The 25,365-nt window shown below is 42.6% G+C and overlaps 1 protein-coding gene across 4 annotated transcripts in view; it reads left to right on the top strand.

Moving 5' to 3' along the window:
• bnc2 (basonuclin zinc finger protein 2) overlaps nucleotides 1-25,365 on the top strand; it is a 486,445-nt gene that overhangs the window by 188,305 nt on the left and 272,775 nt on the right. For all 4 annotated transcript variants that reach the window (XM_063048914.1, XM_063048915.1, XM_063048918.1 and 1 more), the window contains exon 3: nucleotides 16,967-17,202. In XM_063048914.1, coding sequence (XP_062904984.1) covers nucleotides 16,967-17,202 — 236 coding nt within the window. The remainder of the gene's footprint in view (nucleotides 1-16,966; nucleotides 17,203-25,365) is intronic.

The raw sequence follows: 25,365 nt of genomic DNA, 5'->3' as shown, positions 1-25,365 counted from the left end.
ATCTGGAACCTTCTGCCTGAAAGGGTGGGCGAAGCAGATTCAATGGTAATGTACAGAGAGGAGAGAAAAAGAATTCCCAGTCTCATAGCGCAGGATTAGCACTGCTCATTTCTACCTCCTACAAGATCTACAAACCTGACGGTCCGGGTAGGTCCATTGGCCTGCTGCTGCCCCACTGAACATGTGTCCATGTACCTCGACTCCATTCTATCCCCTTGGTTCGGTCCCTTCCCACATACATCTGTAATACTTCACAAGCTTTCAATCTCCTGAACAACTTTCAGTTCCCTGGCCCTGTCTGCCTCATTTTCATCATGAATATCCAGTCCCTATACAGTTATATTCACCATCAAGAAGGCCGCTTCTTTCTCAACAAAAGACCCAACCAGTTCCCCTCCAACGCCACTCTCCTCTGTCTGGCAGAATTGGTCCTTACTCTCAACAATTTCTCCTTCCAATTTCTCCAAACTCAAGGGGTAGCCATTGGCATCACATGGGCCCCGGCTATTCCTGCCTTTTCATTGGCTATGTAGAACAGTCTTTGTTCCAAGCCTTCCCTGTTAATACTCTTTCTGTGCCTTATTGATGACTGCATTGGTGCTGCTTCATGCACCCATGCTGAGCTCATCAATTTCATCAACTTTGCCTCCAACTTTCACTCTGCCCTTAAATTCACTTGGTCCATTTCTGACATTTCTCTCCTTTTTCTCGATCTCTCTGTCTCAATCTCTGGACATCTTTTATAAACCTACCGATTCTCATGGTTATCTTGGCTATATCCCTTCCCAACCTGTCTCCTGTAAAAGTGCTATTCCCTTTTCTCACGTCCTTCGTCTCCACTGCATCTGTCCCTAGGATGATACTTTCCTTTCCAGGACATCAGAGCTATCCTCCTCCTTCAAAGAACATGGATTTCCTTCCTCCACCATTGATGCTGCCCTTACCTGCATCTCCATTTCCCTGACATCTGCACTCTCCCTTTATTCCCAACGCATTAACAAGGATAGAGTTCCTCTTCTTCTCACCTACCACCCTAAGAGCCTCCATCACATCATGATGCAACACATCATTGTCCCCACCTTTCGCCACCACCTTTGTCCTGATGCAGGGTCTCAGCCTGAAACACTGGCCATCTCTTTGCCTCCACAGAGAATAAATGACCCGCTGAATTTCTCTAGCAGGTTCTTTTATTTGCTCCAGATTCTGCCCTCTGCAATGAAGAATGAAATCGATTTTTGCATAAAATGTGAGAAGCGTAAATATTTTTTTCAGATTGCATTCGGCACAAAGTAGGTGGTAACAAGCTGTGGCTGAACTGGTCAGAGTTTTTGTACTATAGGTGGCCTTAGTAATTTCTTGAAGTAACAGCTGGAGTCAATTGCTATCTGTGATTGGAAGCTTTCATTCTAGAACATAGAACATAGAAGAGTACAGCACAGGAGCTGGCCATTCAGCCCACAATATTGTGCAAACCAACTCAAAAGCAAATCAAAAACACCCAAACACTAATCCTTCCTATCCTCACCATGTCCATATACCTCCAACTTCCTTACATCCATGTGCCTATCCAAAGGTCTCTTAAAAGCCTCTAATGGATTTGTCTCTACCCCTATACCAGACAGAGCATTCCAGGCATCCATGACTGAGTAAAAGCTTACCTCTCACATCCCCCTTGAACTTACCCCCTCTCACTTTCAATGCATGCCCTCTGGTATAAGACATTTCAACCCTGGGAAACAGATACTCTCTGTCCACTCTATCAATACCTCACATAATCTTGTAAATCACTATCAGGTCTCCCCTTAGCCTCCAGCACTCCAGAGAAAACAACCCAAGTTTACCCAGCCTCTCATGATAGCACATGCTTTCTAAACCAGGCAGCATCCTAGTAAACATCTTCTGCAACCACTCCAAAGCCTCAATATCCTCCCTATAGTGAGGAGACCAGAACTGTATGCAATACTCCAGATGTGGCTTAACCAGAGTCTTATAAAGTCGCAACACAACCTCTTGACTTTTGAACTCAGTGCCAGGACTAATAAAAGCAAGCATTCCGTAAGCCGTCTTAGCCACCTTATCAACTTCTGTAGCTACTTTCAAGGAGCAATGAACTTGGACCCCAAGATCTCTGCTCAGCAACACTGTTAAGGACTTTGCCCATAACAGTGTACTGTCTCCTTGTATTTGCCCTACTGAGGTGCAACACTTCACATTTATCTGGGACTCCATCTGCCATTTCTCAGCCCAAATCTGCAACTGGTCTATATCGTGCTGTATTCTTTGCCTACACTATCCACAACTTCACCAATTTTGGTATCATCTGCAAATTTTACTAACATTTTCATCCAGGTCATTTGCTTACATCTACATTTTCATCCAGGTCATTTATATACATCACAAACAGCAGAGGTCCCAGCACAGGTCCCTGTGGAACTCCACTAATTACAGACCTCCAGCTCAAATAAGTCCCTTCAAACACTACCCTCTGTCTTCTATACGCAAGCCAGTTCTGAATGCAAACAGCCAATTCACCATGCATCCCATGCATCTTAATCTTCTGCGTTAGCCTCCCATGAGAACTGGTCAAACGCCTTACTAAAATCCACATAGACAACATCCACTACCCTACCCTCCTCAAGCTCTCTCGTCGCCTTATCAGAAATCTCAATCAAGTTGGTAAGTGCACGAGCTGTCACTCACAGAACCATGCTGGCTCTCCCTAATTAGGCTATGGGTTTCTAAATGCTCATATCTCCTATCCATAGTAATTTTCTCCAGCACTTTCCCTACAACTGATGTGAGACTCACTAGTCTATACTTGCCAGGATTTTTCCATGTTCCCTTCTTAAATAGAGGTACAATATTAGCCACTTGTAAATTCTCCAGGACCTTGCCTGTGGCTGGAGAGGACACAAGGATACTGGTGAAGAGCTAAGCAATCTGGTCTCTTTCCTCCTTCAATAACCTGGGGTAAATCCCATCAGATCCTCGGGATTTATCTACCTTAATACTCATTAGGAGGCCCAACACTTCCTCCTCCTTGATCCTCAAATGCCTTAATGTATTTATACACTCAGCATGGGTCTTCTGATCCTCCATATCCTTTTCCTTGGTTGGTAAATACTGAAGCAAAGTACTGATTAAGTACATTTCTCGTGTTCTCTGCATCCAAGCAAATGTTCTCCCATTATCCTTGAGTGGCCCTTCCCTCTCCCTAGTTATCCTCTTACTTTTGATGTATGTATAGAATGCCCTAGGATTCACCTTAATCCTACTTGCCAAGGACTTTTCATGGCCCCTCCAGGCTTTCCTAATTCCTTCTTTAGTTCTTTCCTTGCTTCTTTATACTCCACGTGCTTCGCTTGATCCTGATTTCTGAAGCTTTATATAGTTTTCCTTTTCCCTCTTGACTAAATTCATCACTTTTCTGGACATCCCAGGTTCTCTTATCTTTCCATCCCCGTCCTTCCTTCTAACAGTAACATAACTTTCCTGTACTCTGTGCAATTGATCTTTAAACACTCTCCACATGTCTGATGTGGATTTGCCAGAAAAAAGGTGTTCCCAATTAACTTCTCTTAGTGCCTGCCTAATGCCCTTGTAGTTTACCCTACTTCAGTTTAAAGCTTTCCCACAAAGACCATACCTATCCTTGTCTATAGCTTTCCTGAAAGATGAGGAGTTGTGGTCATTGTTCATCAGCTGAAAGCTCAATCACCTGGAGAGTCTCATTGCCCAACACCAGGTCCAGTACCGCCCCTCTTTTCATTGGACCATCTACAGTACATATTGATTTAAGAAACCTTCCTAGATACATTAACAAATTTCTGCCCCATCTAAACCCCTTACACTTAGAAGGTCCCAGTTTATATTAGGGAAGTTGAAAACAACCCTATTATTTTTACATATTTCCTTAATCTGATTACAATTCTGTTCCTCAATGTCCATGTGGCTATTGGGAGTGGGGGGGGGGGGGTCTATATTACAATCCCATCTGTGTGATTGCACCCTTCCTATTCCTGAGTCCTGCCCAAATAGACTTAGTGTCTGATTCCTCCATTGTGCCTCCTCTGAATGCAGCTGTGATATTCTCCCTGATTAGCAGTACAACTCCACCTTCTCTTTTACCTCCTTCTCTGTCTTTTCCAAAACTTTGAAACCTTGGTACATTAATTACCCATTCCTGCCCCTTTCTCAACTAAGTTTCAGTAATGGCTACAACATCATAGTTCGATGTACTGATCCAAGCTCTAAGTTCATCACCCTTACACATGATACTCTGTCATTCCATTTTGCCTTCCAATACTTTTCATGACATCTATCTTTTGGTCTGATCCTTCCCTTACTGAGCTGTAGCTCCAGTTCCCAGCCTCCTGCAAAATTAGTTCAAACTCTCCCGAGTAGCAGCAGCAAACCTCCCGGCCAGAATATTGGCCCCCAGTTCATGTGCAACCCATCCCTCTTGTAAGGTCACCCCTTTCCCATTAAAAGTTCCGATGATCCTGAAACTTGAAATCCGGTCCCCTACACCATCTCAGCAGCCCCTCATTCATCCGTGCTATCGCCCCATTTCTACCTGCACTAGCCCATGGCACAGGGAGTAATCCAGAGATTACAACTTTGGAGGTCCTTCTCTTCGGCCTCTTTCCTAACTATTTTTTGTAATTTATTTTTCATTGAAGTTCATCATCAAACAAAACTTTCCGTAAGATGTATTTCAGATACTGTACATATGTATCATATAGTCATATTTGTCAACTCCCCATAATATTTATCTGAGGTATACACTTATAGAAAGGAGAGGAAAGAAAGAACAATCAAAAGCAGAAAACTATGTACAAAGTAGGGAGTGATCTTTTTTTTTTACAACATATTCATTGACTTGTGAGAATAAAACCAGGCCTATGAAGTGTTATGTAGTTAGACCATTTTTCCCAGTATAAATCAAATTGTTCCAACTTATGATTAACAGATGCTGTTATCTTCCCCATTTTGTAAATGTCCATTGTAATTTCCATCTATACATTTAAAGTTGGGCTCTCCTGTGATAACCATTTCCTGGTAAGGGTCTTTTTACCAACCACCAGCAGTATATTCATTAAATATTTATCTCCTTTCAACCATTCTTGAGGTATATACCCAAAATATATGGTCTTACTTTCTATGGGTATTTCACTTGTAGGGCATTGTGTATCCCACTCCAATAGTCTTTGATAGCGGGGCATTCCTAGAAAACATGATAATGGTTTGCATTTTGATTTCCACAATTTCTCCAGCAAACAGGGAGGTTACTATCATAATGGGATTTCTGAGAGTGTGTAATAAAATATCTTATCAAGTTTTTCCACCCAAACTCCCTCTATTTCTGTGAACTGGTACACTTCCATTGATATCTCCATATTCTTGTCCATTCTTCCTGAGATATTATTATCCCTCCTTCCTGCTCCCATTTTGTTTTAATGTATGAAGTCGAATGTGTTTTAAGATTTGACAAACCCTTATACACGCTTGAAATTATTCTACTATTGTTGTCTGAATTATATGCTTTTCTAAATAGCTCTATCAAACATGTACTTGCCTTGGTTACATTTTTAACCATCCTATTAACATACTGTTGCATCTGCAAATAATGATAAAAGTCTTATTTTTCTAATAAGAGTTTCAGTTTGAGCATTTCAAAACTGAACAGTGTTCCTTCTTTCATTATATTGCAAATAGCTGTTATTGCTTTAGCTGTCCAGTCCTTAAATCCAGCATCCAGTTTGTTCAACGTAAAATCATTTAATAATTGCAATGTCTCTCTCTAGTTTATATACTTTTATAATAGTTTTCCATATTTTAAGAGTCCATTTCACCCATGGGTTATCAATAGTATTTATGTAACTTTGTAGGTTGTTATCAGCCAAAATTGTGTGACGCTTGGCCAAGTGGCTGGGGCATTGGGCTCACAATCTGAAGATCGTGGGTTTGAGTCTTGGCCAAGGGAGTGTGTTGTGTCCTGGAGCAAGGCACTTAACCACACACTGCTCCAGTCCACCCAGCTGAAAATGGGTACCGGCAAATGCTGGGGGTTAACCTTGCGATAGACTGGCATCCCCATACCTCTCCTGTTGGTCACACATCTACTGTCCAAAACCTGTAGTCTGGGTTTGACCACCTCTTGAAAAGTCTCATCCATAATATCTTCAACCTCCTGAATGACCCTGAGTACTTCCACTCCAGCTCCAACTCCTCAACCTGGTCAGTCAGGCGCTGAAGTTGGGTGCACTTCCTACAGATGTAGTCATCTGGGAAACTGTTGGGTGTCCCAAGTTCCTACATCTGAGAGGAGGAGCATTCCATCCCAACTGTCCTACACCAAAAAAGAAAAAGGCTTGCAACACACATAAAAGTTGCTGGTGAACACAGCAGGCCGGGCAGCGTCTCTAGGAAGAGGTACAGTCGACATTTCGGGCCGAGACCCTTCGTCAGGATCGACGAAGGGTCTTGGCCCGAAACGTCGACTGTACCTCTTCCTAGAGACGCTGCCTGGCTTGCTGCATTCACCAGCAACTTTTATGTGTGTTGCTTGAAATTCCAGCATCTGCAGATTTCCTCGTGTTTGCGAAGAAAAAGGCTTGCGATTCACAACTGTGCCTCCAGCTGTTGAGCCAAAGCCTTCCCACTCTATCACTGACACTCTCAAACAATGGCCTTTTATTTGCAGCTGAGGTTAGGCCTTTGACGCCAACATAGTAAGTGCCTGCATAGTCCAAAATGACTGGCCTTGCACAAATCTGCTCCTTTTATCCTCTCTCCCAACTTCCAAAGGGCCCTGATACCAATACATACTCCTCTCGCCTGAGCTGCTGAAAAATAAAATCTGTTCCTGATGACTCCTGGTTAAGGGTCCTGGGCTGAAACATTGACTTTTTACTTTTCTCCATAGATGCTACCTGACCTGCCGAGGTCCTCTAGCATTTTGAGTGTTTATTTCTGTTCCTGACCTCTTTTAGGTTCTTGTCTTCATAATGTCTCTGATTGCATACCAGATTGCCTGTAGTAAAAATTTCTATATTAATCATGGTGCTTTATTTCATCATCACAAATATCTTGTTTCATAGCATGTCCATTCAACCTTTCCATAATCTAAACATCGATGACTTTAAACTTCCCTAGTAGAAGCATGTATATACCTTTTCACAAGAACAAAAGGAAAAGAAAATAGAACAGTGCTGGATTGTTTTCTCCTGAAGCCTGCTTTGCCAATCAGTAAGAACATGGCTGATTCAATTCTTTCCAGTACATCTTCCAACGTCCCTGACTCCCTAGTAGTTAAAATATCTGTGTGTTTCTGTATTTTCTAGTCATTTTTAGTGTGTAGTTCTGAAAGATCAACCAGTGAAAATGTTCCATTGTGCACAACTCTGCATTCATTGCACTTCATGAAATTGATGAAATGAAATAAGGTTGATTCTGTAGCAAATGGCATTCTGCTCTGTTGAACGTGTGCCTGCTTGTGTCGTGCTGTTTTTCTTCTTAATTTCAAAAAATTTAAAAAATTTTTGACATAAAACTGTGGAATAAAGTTCCTATCCCACAAATGGGCAGGGTGAGAAACAGCTTTCTGAAAATATTCCCAGTTCCTTCAGTAAATACAATAATTATCTGTTTTTTATTGCACAGACTTCAGGGTTGACTCCTGTCTTTCACTGATATTGGTGATCTCACCAGGGCAGCCTTACAATTGCTTTTGGATTCTGATCACAGGAGATAATAACTTGTAAGCTTTTGGTGTTAATATTGTGCTCAAAAACAAGCTCCAGAAAAGATGTCTTGAAATCTATGGTAGTATTTGATGGGGTTGATGTAATGAAAATGTTTCTATCCAGCAGATGGCTGGAAAATAAGAAGCTGCCATATAGGGCTGGGATGGGAGGGAATTTTTTTAACTTGGGGACTAGAGAGTCTTTGGGAATTTTCCTGCGAGGATGGCTGAAGTATCTCAGTCGTGCTGTGTATTCAAGATTAGACACTGATGGATTTTTAGATGTCAGGGGAATTGAGGGACGGTGTAGAAAAGTGCACTGAGAAGAAAGATCAGCCATATTCTTAGGGAATGTCAGACATGACACAAAGGGCTGAATGGTCAGAGAGCAAGAAAGAGGGGTGGAGAGAAGGTATGGGAAAAAGGGAAAGAGAGAGAGATTGTGAGGGAAACACAGAGATTTGGTTGGAACCCTAGAGCAACCTTTTTACCTAGAGGGTGGTCTGATATGGGATGAGCTGTCAGAGTGAAATACAAAATGCTGGAGAAACTCAGCAGGTCAGGCAGCAACTATGGAGGGAAATTAGTGATTTGGTTGAGACATATTGACTGCTCTCTCCCCTCCATAGATGCAGCTTAACCTGCTGAGTTCCTGTAGCATTTTGTGTGTATGGTTGTGTTGCTTTTGATTTCCAGCACCCACAGAATCTCTTATTGTGAGCTGTCAAAGGAGGTTGTTGTGGCAGGTACATTAAGAACATTTAAAAGACACTCGAGCAAGTACATGAACAAAAAAGGTTAAGAGGGCAGGAAAATGTGACTAACTTAGGTGGACATTGGTGGTACTGGTTGGGCCAAAGGGCTCATTGATTCTGTGACTCTGAAGGAGAGAGAGGGAAGAAAGAAAAATTGGAAGGAAGAAGAGCAAGAGGCAAGAGAGAAAGTGAGTGAGAGAGATGGAAAAAGAGATTGGAATGAAGGAAGGAGTAGACAACTGAGATGTGAGAAGGTTGGTGGAGAAGAGAAATATGGGGAAGAGAGAAATTGGAAAGGAAAAAGGGAGAAATGAGAGAGATGGATGAGAAAGGGCAAGTCAGGTATGAGAAAAGATGACAGGGAAGGATATAAGGGAGAGAGATGGAGGGAGACTAGGAAATTAGAAGGGGGAGAGAGAAAGGACAAGGAGTGTTGGTGAAAGAGAAGCGAGGAGGATGGATGACGAGAGAGTGAAAGCTAGGAGATGCAGAGAAAGAGAATAGACAGGTAGAAGCATAGATAGAAAAAGGAGGGATCGGCAAGTGAGAGAGAAGGACAAGGGGAGAAAAATGCAGAAAAGAGAAGAGAGTGAGAGAGCTGAAGTGAAAGAGAGATGGGTAAAGGAGAGACAGGGAAGAAAGAGAAAGATGGAAGGGGGGAGATGGAGAAACTGGGGGATGTGGGAAGATGGGTTAATGAAAGATACTTAGAGAGAGCTTACATAAATAGCTTTCCTGTAGAATTTGGCAGCCTCTCTGACAAGAATTTCTTCATCTTTATTGTTCTAGTATCTGGCAGGATGTGTATCAGGCAACCCCTCAGTGGAAAGTCTGCTGCAGGATCAGAGGAGACAAAAACAGGTGTCATATCTGCGGTCAGAACTCCAAAAGATTTGCAAGAGAGATGATCTGACAATTACATTAATGCTGCTACTTTTATCTGAAGATGTTATTATCTCCTGGTGCTGACTGTTGCATGACTGCCTCAGAGAGCGCAACACAGGAGAGAGCAGAAATGTGATAGTTATTAAATAAAAAGGCCACTCTATAAAGCTGGATTCAGTTCAAAGTTTGGAGCAAAAGTTGCTTGGAGTGTCAAGCAGTATCTTGCCCCTGGCTATGAATTCGTGCTCTTAGCTGAAGTGTCGCTTAGAATAAGATAATAGGAAATGTGATAAAAGTTCCCTTTCTGTGCTATTTTAATTTATTCTGCATACATGAATGGATGCTGTGTGCAAGTTCGTAAGTTATCTCTCTGTGGTGAAGATAAAATGATTATCACACACAGGCAGGCAGCTCAATCGTTTTCAATCTCTCTGTATTGCTTGAAGCTAATTGGGGTAATTTCCTTATTTTTGTAATTGTATTAATTGATGAATGTACTTTGCAAAATCAAAGAATATTTAAACATGCCAGTTGGCATAGATGGTGCTTATTAATGGAGAATTACTCATTTTCAAATTCATATTTTGTGGGATTATCTTAGTCAAGAAAAAAAAGAAATGAGATTAGATTAAAATATACTTTCCAATAAATGAGAGCACAGATATCAAACAGCACATTTTTCCAAAAGCTAAGATTGAGTATTTAATGTCTTATCAAAGGAATTTTATTCAGCAAAACTCATACAGTCATTTGAATGACTGCAAACAGATATTTGCCAAAGTTCTGGCAAATTACAATTTAGAATATCTGAAATAGAATTATATTTGTGCTGAGCAAAAGAAATATTTTTCCACTGGTGATATTGGGAAAACTTGCATTTTGTTGCATATTGTTTCAGCCAGCTTCTGAGCCCTGTGTGGTGCTGGTGTGGGAATTTGAGGCTTCCCTTCTGGCTGCTGAGTGATAGTGATGAAGTGTTCCTCAGTGTGTGCAGATGTCCTGCAGGAAATCTGATTGGAGGAGGTCTGGCTCTGGAAAGGTGTGCGGGTGAGAGGGAACACTCTTGTCTTTTCAGGCCTGTCCTCTCACAGTTGCTTGTGTCCTGTCACTGTTTCCAATCCTGCTATCATCTCTGACTGTTTCAGAAAGCCCTTTAACTTTGACATGCAAAGTCATCTTCAGTAGGTTGTTTTAAGACAGTACTCTCAGTGCATGTATCAGAACTATGCCTCTGTATAGCTTGCTTTTCCTTTATCTATCTCAGCTCCGAACTGGAGATATATTAAGCACACTTTCACGACGAACCTACTTAACGACTGAAGTGAGAAATCAGGGATTCAACAAGACACTTAAAGCGAACCTTCAGTGCAGGAACTGGCAAGACAATGCACCTGGTCCATGACTGGTTATCTCCTCACCCCATCAACATCCAGTCTACTTGTTTATCGAGCTTAAATCCAGCCAGTCCACTCACCTCAACTGCTCCCTGTGGTTGCAATCTCCATGCTCTCACCATTCTCTGTGTTAAAAAGTTTCTCTTGACTTCTTCCATGGATTTATCAAGTCAAGTCAAGTTTATTGTCATTTAACTACATACATGTACAGTATAACCATTAAATGTATATAGAAATGAGACAATGTTTCTTTGAACTGAGGTGTAAAGCACAGTAGTACACATAACACACGATAAATTATGAAAGTAGGGATAAAATCTACAGATGAATCACATATAAATAACAAACTAAATGCATTAATATTAAATATTATAGAGTATGAAACAGGTTAACCAGTGATACTTTGAATACAATATGGCCGGGAGTTCAGAAGCCTCTTGGCCTGTGGGAAGAAACTGTTCCTCATCCTAAACACAAAATACTCTGCAGCTGCTGGGGTCAAAGCAACACTCACAGCACGCTGGAGGAACTCAGCAGGTCGGGCAGCATCCGTGGAAACAGTGATCGTTTCTACGGATGCTGCCTGATCTGCTGAGTTCCTCCGGTGTGTTGTGTGTTTCTCATCCTGACTGTGCTTGTTTTTATGCATCAGGGTCTCCTGCCTGATGGTTGAAAGTCAAGGAGGATGCTGCGTGGATGGGTGGAATCCTTAATAATACTAAGGGCCCTGTGTACACAGCGCTCCTGATAAGTGTCCCTGATGGATGGTAGGGCAACCCCTGTGATCTTCTCAGCTGTTCTCACAGTCCTTTGTTGGGACTTCTGGTCTGATGCTCAGCTGCTCCCATACCAGGTGGAGATGCAACTTGTCAGGATGTTTTCAATGGTGCTCCTGTAAAACACAGTTAAGATGGCGGGGGTGGGAGTAGTGTTGGCAGCTGTATTTGCCTCAATCTTCTTAGGAAGTGGAGGCACCACTGTGCCTTCTTGTTCAGGGAGGTGTATCAAGGGACCTGGTGAGGTCATCCGCGATGTGAACTCCGAGGAAGTTTATGAGTTATTATTTAATCTTTTTGGCTGTACCATTAGTATTAGCCATCAATTGAAAACATTTTCTCCCATCAAAACTTCTCAGTTTTAAACTGTTCTATTGTGTCTTTTATTGGATGGATAATTTACAAAATTAAACCGTGCAACACCTTTTCATTCTTACATTTGTAGAAAATGCACTTAGAATTAAATTACATTTTGTTTTAAAACCAATAGCACCTTTGCACCTCATATGGCCCCTGGGATGGTACACTATTACACTAACTGAGGGGCTTCCTTACCCAACTCAGTCCCCCTCTGCCCAGCAGTGGAAAAGCCCTATATTGTGGTCCTACCCCACCAGCCCTTGCAGCGGTTGCGTCAAGCTTCAGCGTGTGCTCCTGCAGCCTTTAACGTGCCAGCATCTCTCTATGGACATCTTGATGTGCCGGGAGACCAGCGAGTTTTGGGCACGTCAAAGGGCGACTTTCACTGAGTTGATGATCTTCCACCAGCCATCTCTCTGTGGGCCTTTGGGAATATCCCATAGAACAGAGAGTCCTCTGGGATGAACTGTGATGCAGGCTCTTGCAACTTACTCCACATCCTCCTTGTAAACCCGTAGCCGGAAAGAGATGAGTGGCCATCACATCCATGCTATGTTCCTCTTGGAGACAGCGCATGGTGGGAGTGATCATATAAGGAAGTATCTGAACTGGAGGCATTTCTCCAAGTGTTCACAGGGAAGCACCCCACAGCATACATTGAGTCCTTCCCCAGAGTATCTGCAGGATGTTCCATGCTGACCACAGCCCGATGGTACTGGTCTAGAATAATGTTTTTCACAAAGGGCAGGAAGTGCGGCAACGACCAGCTGATTGGGATGTTGCATGGTGACGGGACCAGACTTATCCTTCACAACACCCGGGACAGGTAGAGCTTTACACATAGTGGTACTTTGTGCCTATGTATTTAAGTGCCTAATGCAGTCGCTCACAAAGGTGGTCATCAGGACGATCGCAAACAACAGGAATTCTGCAGATGCTGGAAATTCAAGCAACACACATCAAAGTTGCTGATGAACGCAGCAGGCCAAGCAGCATCTCTAGGAAGAGGTACAGTCGACGTTTCAGGCCGAGACCCTTCGTCAGGACTAACTGAAGGACTAACTTTTCCTTCAGTTAGTCCTGACGAAGGGTCTCGGCCTGAAACGTCGACTGTACCTCTTCCTAGAGATGCTGCCTGGCCTGCTGCATTCATCATCAGGATGATGCCGGCATTGGGTGCATTTTTGCTCCCATTGTCCAGGGACTTGATTGGTCTGGCTCACCCCATCTTAGGTATCCAGATGAATCAGAAGGTGGCCTGTGTGATTTCCAAGCTGGGGGAGCGGGGGATGGGCCACATGTGCCATGTAGATCCGACCTGAGAGCACCTTGCACCTAATGATCAGGTTCTTCCCAGTTACTGAGAGGGAATGTCCCCTCCAGCCAGAATTTCTGTTTTGCCTTCCCAGCCACTCCAGCCAATTCCTGTTACGTGCGTTGGCCACTCCAACCTACATCCTCAGCACCTTCAGGTAATGAGGCCTGACACCTGCCAAAGAGCATGACCTTGCTCTTTGCATGGTTAACTCTTGCCCCAATGCCAACTCAGGCTGGTTGAAGATGCTGGTCAATCTGTGAGCTGAGCAGAAGACGGTGATGTCCATATACAGGGAAGTTTCACTTGGATTCTTCCACTGCCCGGCAATGTCACCCCCTTATGCTCTTGTTCTTCATAATGGCTTCAGAAAAGGGCTCTATACAGACACAAACAAGATGAGGGAGTGAACAACCCTGGTTGACTCCTGACTTGATGGGAAGCTATCTGTTTCCCACCCATTGATTTGGACTGCAGTCGGATCCAACCTCAGATTCCCTCTACAAAGCTCATTTCAAGAACGTATCCACAAAGTACACGTGTGATAGCCTGTTGAAGACTTTCTACTGTTCCAAGTTGAACAGGTGGGCATCCACTCCCTGTCCTGCATGTAGGCGATGGTACATCTGAACAACACAAAGCTGTCCAACATCTTTCAGCCACGCATAGCACAGGTTTGGCGTGGGTGGATCAACAGCAGACTTGAGACTGTTGGCAGTGGCCTTGGACAAATTCTTGTAATCTACAGTCAGTAATGAGGTAATTGGCTGATGTCATTCCTGTCCCCTTTCTTCTTGGAGATAAGGAGGAAGAAGTCCTCGCATGTTCAATCTTTTTTGATGCTTTTACAACCTCTCAGTTGAAGGCAACTTAGTGATACAGTAGATGGTGCCCGTGCCTCATGGTTCCAGTGATTTGGTTTCAATCTTGAGATTCACTGCTGTCTTTGTGGAGTTTTCCTGTTCTCCCTAGGTTCACTGGTTTTTACGTTCACTTCATTAATGACAGTGATAAAGCTATCAAGGTGGAAATGTCTTCACTTTGACAGGTGCTTGTCACTTATTGTTTGTGTGTGTGTTTGTGCGAGTGTGTGTGTGTTTGCGTGCCTGTGTTTGTGTAAGTATGAGTGTGTGTTGACAGTTACTCGATTTGACCCAAGGCATTGTTTGCTTTTCAATTGAATCATGGAATTTTTTCCGCTGAACAATGTCACTCAGCCTGTTGAGTCTGTGCTTGCTAGTAGTAGAACAATACTATCAGTACTTTTCCTGTACTCTGCAAATTTTGCCTCAAATGACTATCCAATCCCTTTTAGAAAACCCTAATATATTCTTGGGTGGCGATATGGAGATATGTCTCTACCAAAGGAGGTGTAAGGCACTCCTTCCCTCCATCAGCCTGCATGTCACCCTTGGGCAAGGTGTAGACCTGCTTAGCCACCCCACCCCCCCAGATCAGGGTCACGTGAAGCCATGCAAGCAAGTGGTTGTATGAGCAGTTGGTGCAAATAACAAGTCCTGGTTATGCAACCACTGACGCTGGGCAGACAATCTCTGAAGAGTATTGATAATGGCTGGAGTCACCCGTCTTGTAAAGACGTTGCCCAGAAAGCAAAAACAAACCTCTTCTGTAGAAACATTTGCCAAGAACAATCATAGTCGTGGGAAGGCCATGATTGCTCATATCATATGACGAGGTACATAACAAATTATATCTTCTATTTCCACTAGCCCTATTGACATTGTGTTTCAAATTATAACCGCTTTCTGCATAAAATAAAACATTTTACCACTCTCATTTTGATGTTTGACCATCATTTAAATTTGTCCCTGGTCCTTGAACTGTTTGCTATAGGAAACAGCTTCCTATCTAAAGCATGCATTTGTATATGTCTCATATCTTCTCTCAACCTTTCAATTCCATTTCCTCAATCTAACTTTGTAGCTGAAATCTCTCATCTTGGGAACCATTCTGGCGAATCTTAACCGTACCTTATCTGGGACTTTGCAACCTTCCAATATAGTGACTAGGCTTCAGTGAAATACTACTTTTATGATCTAACATGCATGTTTGATGTAATCTTCTTGTGCTCTGTCTCTCTGCTTATGAATTCCAGAATCTTATAAACCTTTCTTTACACACCCTGCCACTTGTGTGAATTTAAGTATGTACATGCCCTGCTCCTCCTGTTTCTCACTCTTTATAGCTATCCCAGTTAACTTATGTTGTCACTCCTTATCCTCTCTGCCAAGTTCATTGCACACTTCTCTGTACAGATTAAACTTCAACTGCCTTTTGTCTGCCAGTGGTATCTTAAAGTTGTACAGCACAGAAACAGGCCCTTCCTGATTTAAATTCTGGCCCATGCCGACCAAGTTACTTATCGGAGAGAACCCATTTGCCCGCGTTTTGGCCCATATCTCTTTAAACCCTTTCTGTCCATGTACCTAATCAAATACCTTTTTGTTGTTGTAATTGTGCCCGCATCGACCACTTCCTCTGGTAACTGGTTCCACGTTCTCACACCCACTGTGTGAAAAGGTTACCCCTCAAGTCTCCTTTAAATCTCTCTCCTCTCATGTTGAACCTGCGCTCACTAGCATAGACTTCCTTACCCTGGGATAAAGACTGTGTCCATTCACCTTATGCCCCTGATAATTTTATACACCTGTATGTCATTACCAGGTTTCTGTACTCGAGGGAAAAAGCCCTCGTCTTTATGTCTCATATCTTCTGACTCAAGCCTTCCAGTCCCACTAACACTGTTGTGAATCTTTTCTGCGTCCTTTCTAGCTAAATGACATTCTTTCAATACCTATTTGGTCTCGAACTGCACAAAATATTGCAGGAGTGGTATCACCAGCGTTTTGTGCAGTTGTAACATGATGTCCCAATTCCTGTACTCATTGTCCTGACTGATGAAGAGAAATGTGCCAAATTCCGCCTTCACCACCCCATTTAATTGCGTCACCACTCTTCGGCAACCATGTGTGTATATTCCTTGGTCTTTCCATTTTACAATACCCACCAAGGTCCTGCCAGTTACTGTGTAAGTCTTGCGAGTTTAACTTCCTAGACCGTATCACTTTGTCTCGAGTTAAATTCCATGTGAATTACTTGGCCCATTATGCCAGTTGATATAGTTCCTGATATGATCTTGGATAACCTTCTTCACTGTCCACCGGCACTGTGCCAGCAAGTCTGGTGTCTTCCGCAAACTTTCTAGTGATGCCAACTGCAGTCTCATCCAAATTGAAAATGCAGATAACAACAACAGTGGAGCCAACAGTAATCCCTGTGGCACACTTCTTGCGGTCCCTTATTATCTTCCTCATTGCTTATCACAATCCCAAGCTCTGCGTCTGCCCATTTTGAAATTTTGTTCCGCATATTGATATGGAAGTTGTTAATACATATCAAATAAACCAGTAGGCACAGCACAATCCCCCAAGGAACATCATCCTGTCTTAGAAATGACCAATGACCTCTTATCATCACTCCCTGCTTTCTTTCCTTAAGCCAGTTTCTTATCCATATTCCACCAACAATTTTATTCTTTTTTTTGGGAAGAAGCATTCCAGATCTCCACTCCCCTTATCTGAAGGAAAGCACCGTGTTCTCAGTTTATGCAATGCAGCGTGATTCCTTGTCTGAAGCGATCACGTTTGCTAAGTGATATCACTCTGTCCTGTGTGAAGGTTCTGTTTAAGATCGCCTGTTCTGTTTCTCCCCAGCGCTGGACAAGCTCAGCACCCAGCATCTCTACCACCCAACTCAGGTGGAGATTGTGCAATCGAACGTGGTATTTGACATCAGCAGCCTGATGCTGTACGGGACTCAGGCTGTGCCTGTGCGCCTCAAGATCCTCCTCGATCGCCTTTTCAGTGTTCTCAAGCAAGAGGAAGTGCTCCAGATCCTCCACGGCCTTGGATGGACTCTTCGAGACTATGTCCGTGGTTACATCCTTCAGGTAGGAATGAATGGGAATATGGAAAAGGGAAAAGAATTATGCTGAGTATCTGCATGTCTTTCTAACCTGGTTCTCATCATCAATTGCCCACAAGTATTGTTAAATGAGATGGAACACTTGCAACACTGTACCTTGCCAATCACAGGTTTTTTCTACCAACTCCTTGGGTTTGTTGAAGGCTGAGAACTTAAAAAGTTCTCCCAAAATAAGCATTGTATATATTACAGACTTGATTGTCTTTCAGAAATCAAAAACTTGTTTATGATTTTGACAAATCATGGTGGTTTCTGCATATTGAGTCTTTTTATATATTTTTTTTCATCATGTGTGCTCCTGGGGTTAGGACCTGTCGTCCACCATATTCCAGTCCAGAAACTGCAAAGGCCTCTCTCCATGCCTCAGAAATAATTGGGGTGACATGCAGGCCAGAGGGATCTGTTCTATTGAGAATTTCTACTCTGGATCTTCAATAAGAACTAGTTTACAGTTGATGCAGGAGTATTTGGGTATGCTGACTATCTCAAGGAACTTGCTGATAATCTGTCCAGGCCCGGGGTTATGCTTGGACACCAAAGGAAGAAACTTTTTAAAAAAACTTAAAACATCTTTCTTTGCTTGGTTAACTTAACAGGAGGGTGTTCAGTTGCGGCTAAAGGGTTTGTGAGCAGATGTGTGTGTAGATATGATCATTATCTTGATCCACTCCCACATTCTCTCACTTTGTTTAGCTTAAATAATGGAAAATACATGGTATGTTTTCCACAAGACCAAGGAACTCTCTAACACCAATCTAACTAAAGATTGTGATGGTTTTTGCAAGGGTCAGCAATAGTCGTCAGAGCTGAGGGTGATTACACCCAGATGTGATGTTCTCTCAGCTTTCAGGACATCAGTTCCTAAATTGATCACATATTTCTATTTTTTTGAGGTTCATTCATCTTTTCCCCTGGCCCCTGAACAAATGAACAAGCTTTGCCGAAAAATTCCAAAGCTGTTACCATGTACTTTTTGAGGGGTGTTTGGAGATTTAACTTCTGCCATGTTTTGCATTGCCTGTTGTCGATGATGAAGGTTATCCAATGGGTCTTGGCTCTGGTGGCTGTCACTCATATGAGAAAAAAATCCACTAATATTAACTCTAATTCACAACTCTGAGCTTGTGTAGGGCTTGCAAATTCAAATCAATTTGAAAAGGGTTAGTTTCCCTCACATTCTGTACTCCTTCCCTTGTTACAGTCTACATGCACATTTTGTTGATGTTCAAAGACAAGTTTGAACAACAGTGCATGGTTATTGTAAGCTGCTCCATTAAATGGAGCCAGTCTTCATCAGAATGTAAACCAAGAGTTAATGGTGGTGGAGTGTCAAATGAGTTGCTCTTGAATTCAGTAATTTTCTGCATGCAAGCAGATAATGTCTGAATCTACTCATATAAGTTCAACAAAGAGGTTGCAAGACGATGTTCAAATGAAACCCTCTACCTTAAACGTGAGTTTTATAGTGCTGATCCTCACAATTACCATTTAAGAGTATACTTCAGAAGTTTCCTCCGTTCCTTGCAAATGCAGTGTTGATTTAGGTTCTGAGACTAATTGACAGGAATGTTCATCAAACTGTTGAGCAGTATGTATTAGGGGAAAATAAGACACCTATAAAGAAATACAGTTTATATGCCAGCAAAGATATTGTAAAGCCATATTTCCCTGTTAGCTGTTGCATCTTTAGCTTCTCTTCACTGTTACCGTACACTATCTTGAGATTCATTTCCTTGTAGGCATTTACAGGAGAAATAAATACAATAGAATTTACAAAAAAAACTATACATAAGAAGATTGTACATAATTTTACATATATAAAAAGACTAACAAACTATACATAAAAACTGACAAACAACCAATGTGCAAGAAAAGAAAAACTACAAATAAAAAAAATAACACTGATAACACAAGTTGTAAAGAGTTGCTGAAAGTGAATCTGTAGGTCATAGAAACAGATCAGAGCAGTGGTGATTGAAGTTACCCATATCGGTTCGGAAGCCTGATGGTTGTAGAGTAATAATTGTTCCTGAACCTGGTGGTGTGGGATCTAATGATTCTGTACCTCCTGCCTAATTATAGTAGCAAGAAAAGAGCATGACCTGGATGATGAGCATCTTTGATGATCAATGCTGCTTTCTTATAACAACACTCCATGTAAATGTACTCAGTGATGGGGAGGGGTTTGCCTGTGATGGATTGGGCTGTGTCCACCATTTTCTGTAGCCTTTTCTGTTCTTGGGCATTGGTGTTTCCATACAAGGCTGTGATATCCAGCACTGTGCATCTACAGAAGTTTGTCAAAGTTTTTGGTGACATGCCAAATCTACTCAAACTTCTAAGAAAGTGGAGGTGCTGTCATGCCTTCTTTGTGTTGACACTTATGTGCTGGTCTCAGGACAGATCTTCTGACATGTTAACACCAAAGAGTTTAAAGCTACTGACCCTCTCCACCTCTGTTTTCCCACTGAGGACTGACTCATGGACCTTTGGCTTCTTCCTCCTTTAGTCAATAATCAGCTCTTTAGTTTTGCTGACATTAAGTTATTGTAGAACCACACAACCAGATTTTCAATCTCACTGCTATATGCCAGTTTGTCACCACCTTTGATTCAGCCAAAAACAATGGGGTCATCAGTAAACTTAAATATGATGTTAAATCTGTACTTAGCCACACAATCATAAGTATAAAGTGAATAGAGCAGAGAACTAAACACACAGTCCTGTGATACACCTGTGCTGATGGTGAGCGTGAAGGAGAAGGTGTTGCAAATTCATATTAACTGGCCTCTTCAAGTGAAGAAATCAAGGATCCAATTGCATAGGGAGGTAAGTCAAGTTTATTGTCATTTAATTATATATATATATATATGCATATAACGTATATAAGCATAAAATGTATATAGAAATGCGACAACGTTTCTCCAAGCCAGGGTGTAAAAGCACAGTAGTACACGTAACACGCAATAACCTATGAAGGTAAGGATAAAATCACACATAAACAACAAGAAGTTCTTTAGGCACAGAGCTTGGAAAAAGCAACGCAACAGACTTTTAACACAATAAATCGATGAGTTGTTTTGTTATGTCTCCCCTCTCGCTGTGAAATGGAGACACCTCTTTTTCCCTTATTAAAGAGAGAGAGAGAGAGAGAGAGAGAGAGCCTGTGGTATGTTGAATTACCGGGTGAACAATTAGTCTTTGGTACTGCAAGTCTGTGCCTTTATTGATGCTTTGCTGCACGCTTGAGTGCTCGGTGAGGGCTAACGATGTTTTTTGTTGGTGGTGGGGGGTGGTCATTGCTTTGCTGCTGCTTATGTGTGAGGGGGTGTTTGAGGTTCTAACATTTACCTGTCATTCATTCTTTGGGGCACTCCTCTGTTTTCATGGATGTTTGTGAAGAAAAAGAATTTCATGATGTATATTGTACACATTTCCCTGACATTAAACGTACCTATTGAAACTAGTAAGGCATCCGTTAGTTTTGCGAAACCATGGATCTGCGCCTGGAAAGTCTTCACTCTGCAGGGCACAGGCCTGGGCAAGGTTGTATGGAAGACTGGCAGTTGCCCATGCTGTAAGTCTCCCCTCTCCACGACACCGATGTTGTCCAAGGGAAGGGCATTAGGACCCATACAGCTTGGCACCAGTGTCGTCGTAGAGCAATCTGTGATTAAGTGCCTTGCTCAAGGACACAACACGTTGCCTCAGCTGGGGCTTGAACTCACGACCTTCAGGTCGCTAGTCCAATGCCTTAACCACTAGGCCACGTGCCCATGTGCTATTGAAACTAAAGCACATAAATTAAATATTGTAAGGTATGGAACAGATTAGCCACTGACACTTTGAATATGATGCGGCAGGGAGTTCAGACGCATAATAGCCTGAGGGAAGTAACAGAACCCAGGTCTTGAGGGGATGCGTTTCATGGGGATGATAGTCTTGCCTGCTGAGCTGTAGTCAATGAAGAGCATCTTCGTTGTCCAGGTGTTGCAGAGGTGAGTGAAGAGCCAATGAAATGATGTCTTCTGTTGACCTGTTGTGATGGTTGGCAAATAGGAGGAGATCCAGATCATTCATCAGCAGGAATTGATATGCTTCATAAAAACCTCTCAAGGCACTTCATCACAATGATGTAAGCGCAGCTGAATGATGTCACTGTATACGCTGGCAATGGTGGAACCCTAGTGCGGAGGAAAGACAGAATCCCATGTACAGACAGAAGACATAGTTTATACATAAGAATTCTAACAGAACATCGGTGGCTCAATTGAGCGACACTGTAAAAAGAATAATAATCTCAAAAATAAGACCCCGTGATAGTACTAATAGGGCATCCAATTAAATAGTACAAGAAGCACGGAATACCCGAGCCAATAAAGACAAACTTAACGAGGAAATATAAATGATTATAAACTCTCATTAAATAGCAATTAACCAATAATGGGGCTCTAGAAACCTCAGAGCCAAGTGCTCTTTGGCTCGCCACACAGGCCTGGGGATTTCATTACAGATGATAGTCACTGAGGCAGGTTACCACTTTCTTCTGGGGCACTGGTATGATTAATGCCAGCGTGAAGCAGGGGAGTATCTCACACTGCTGAAGTGAGAGGTTGAAGAAGTCCATAAACACTCTAGCTAGTCGATTAGTACAGTTCTTCAGTACTCAACGAGGTACGCTGTACCAGGCCAGATGCTTTCTGTGGATTCACCCTCTTGAACGATGCTGTCATGTTGACTTCAGAGACTAAGGTCACAGTGTTGTTGGGGGCTCTGAGGGTTCATGATGGTGTCCCTGTGTTCTGTTGGTCGAGCATAAAAGGCATTGAGCTAACCTGAGAGTAAGCTGTCACTACCATCTATGTTGTTTGGTTTTGCTTTGTAGGAGCTGATGGCATTCAAGCCCTGCCACAGCTGTCGAGCATGCCTCTGTGATTCAGGTTTAGTCCTGAGTTGCCACTTTGCACCAGAAATGGCCTTCCCAGGGTCATACCTGGTCCCCTTGAAGTCCAAAGCATTAGTAAACTAATAGCCAAAGCAGTGTGCACGGATCTAGGAATGAAACAGATACACTCCAGAGACTTGTGTGATATAGATCTACTACATTTACATCTGGACACTAAGGAGCTTGTGTGCTATTTCTATGTTTTCAAGGTAAGTACAGAAGCTGACATGGTAGAGAAAAGAGAATCTACACCATTGGTTATGCAGTCTAGGACTTGGGTACAAAGTCAAAAAATTCAAAGTTAGGGCTTTCTGGGATCAAGTTGAAAACATTTATTAGAAATTGGGAATTCATTTCTACAAATGAAAATTGATAGTAGGGCAATTGTTAATAGGAAATGAGACAGGGAAGGTGACAGAGGTTTGTGAAGGGGAACACTTTGCATTCCGTGATCACAATGTCATTAGTTTCAGAATAAATATGCAAAATGATAGGGCTGGTCCGCAGGTTGAAATTCTAAATTGGAGAAAAGGCAATGTAGGTGGTATCAGAAAGGATCTGGCAAGAGTGGATTGGGACAGGCCGTTTTCTGGCAAAGGTGTACTTGGTAAGTGGAAGGCCTTCACAAGTGAAACTTTGAGAGTACAAAGCTTGCATGTGTCTGTCAGAATAAAAGGTAAAGATAACAGGTGTAGGGCACCTGTTTTCAAGAGATATATAGGCCCTGGTTATGTAAAGAAGGAGGTGTATAGCAGGAATAGGCAGGTAGGAACAAATGAGGTGCTTATGGAGGATAATAAATGCAGAAAACACTAAATAAAGAAATTGGGAGGGCTAAAAGTAGGATGAGGTTCCTCTAGCAAACAAGGTGGAAGAGAATCCCTGGGATTCTACAGACTCTGTAGGTTAAAAGCAAAAAGATTGCAAGGGACAAAATTGGTCCTCTGGAAGATCAGAATGGTAATCCATGTGTGGAGCCAAGACAGATGGAGGAGATCTTAAATGATTTTTTTTGCATCTGTACTTCCTCAGGAGATGGGCACAGAGTCTATAGAAGTGAGGCAAGGCAGCATCAACTTCACAGACCCTGTACAGTTTACAGAGGAGAAGGTGTTTACTGTCCTGAGGAATATTAGTGCGGATAAATTCCCAGGGCCTAACAAGGTGTTCCCATAGATCCTGTGGGAGGCAAGTGCAGAAATTGCAGGGTCCTAGCAGAAATAATTACAGTAAATCATCCCTAGTGACAGGTGAGTTATCAGAAGAACATAGGATAGGCAATGCTGTTCCACTGTTTTGAGAAAGGCTCTAAGAATAAACCAGGAAATTATAGACCTGTGAGCCTGACATCAGGAGTGGGAAAGTTATTAGAAGGTATTCTAAGGGACAGGTTATATGAATATTTTGATAGACAGGGACTGGTTAAGGATAGTCAGCATGGCGCGTGCATGGTAGGTCATGTTTAACCAATGTTATCGAGTTTTTTGAGGAAATTACCAGGAAAGTTGATGAAAGTAAGGCAGTGGATGTTGACTAGATGGAATTTAGCAAGGCATTTGACAAGATCCCTTATGGGAGGTTGGTCAAGAAGGTTCAATCACTTGGCATTCAAGATGAGGTAGAAAATTGGGTTAGACATTGGCTGATCTGGAGAAGCCAGAGAGTGAAAGTAGATGGTTACCTCTCTGACAGGAGGCTTGTGTTCGTGGCGTGCCCCTGAGTCCATTGTTGTTTGTCATCTATATCAATGATCTGGATGATAATGTGGTTAGCTGGATTGGTAAATTCGCGATAACACCAAAATTGGGGGTGTAGCAGACAGCAAGGAAGGCTAACATAGCTTGTAGCGGGATCTGGACCAGTTGGAAAAATGGCCTGAAAAATAGCAGATTGAATTTAATGTAGATGTTGCACTTCATTCAGACCAACCAGGGTAGATCTGACATATTGAACGGACAAATACTGGGAAGTGTGGTAGAACAAAGGGATCTGGGAATGCAGGTCCATAATTCATTGAAAGTGGCGTCACAGGTTGATAGGGTCATAAAGGAAGCTTTAAGCACATTGGCCTTCATAAATAAAAGTACTGAGTAAGGGAGATTGGATATTATGTTGAAGTTGTATAAGACATTGGCAAGGCCTAATTTGGGGTATGGATGGTAGGAGTATGGAGAGCTATGGTTCCAGGTGCAAGTCAATGAAGTAGGTAGATTAAATGTTTTAGCATGGACGAGATGGGTGAAAGGGCCTGTTTCTGTGCTGTACTTTCCTATGAACTAAATTGTTGTTATTTTGCGTACCAATATAAAACCATAAGACATAGGAGCAGAATTAGGCCATGTGGCCCATCGAGTCTGCTCCACCATTCAATCATGGCTGACCCCCTTTTTTTTAAAAAAAAACTCCTCCAAAACCCCAGTTCCCAGCCTTCTCCCTGTAACCTTTGATGCCATGTCCAATCAAGAACCTATCAATCTCTGCATTAAATATGTTCAAACTCCTGGCCTCCACAGCTGCACGTGGCAACAAATTCCACAAATTCACTACACTTCGGCTAATATATCCTTAACTCTGGCATCCAGGAGTTAACATACCATCTAGGAATCTCGGTCTCATCCACAGAGCCTCCCGTTCATTCCCCTAATTGAAGAATCCCCTATCGTTAGAGCTCACATCCTCTCCCCACCATTCCCTAATGAGCCAGAGAGCCAGACTCAGTGCCAGAGACCTGACCACTGTGGCTTTCCTCTGCTAAGTCATCCCCCCACCCCTCAACTATCCAAAGTGGGTCTATCTGTTGTTGAGGGGAACATCCATAGGGATACTCTGCAGTGGCTGCCTATCCCCTTCCCCCTCCTGACTGTCACCTAAGGTGTCCTACATCTTGGCTGTACCAACATCTGTATGTCCTGTCTATCAACCCCTCAGCCTCCCGAATGATCTGCAGTTCATCCGGTTCCAGCTCCAACTCCTTAACACAGTCTGTTCAACATTTGGTAAACTTCAATGATGATCCCATCATTCTTTTAAACACCAGCATGTATAGACCCTCCTCATACATTAACCCATTTATCCTGGAATCATTCTTATAAACCTCCTGTGGACCCTCTTTAATGACAGCATGTCCTTCCATAGATATGGGGTTCAAAACAGTCTACAATACTCTATATGTGGTCCATCTAA

The sequence above is a fragment of the Mobula hypostoma genome, chromosome 5, assembly GCF_963921235.1.
Source record: "Mobula hypostoma chromosome 5, sMobHyp1.1, whole genome shotgun sequence".
Taxonomy (NCBI): domain Eukaryota; kingdom Metazoa; phylum Chordata; class Chondrichthyes; order Myliobatiformes; family Myliobatidae; genus Mobula; species Mobula hypostoma.
The sequence above is the reverse complement of the archived record's forward strand: the minus strand, read 5'-3'. Positions and strand labels throughout refer to the sequence as shown.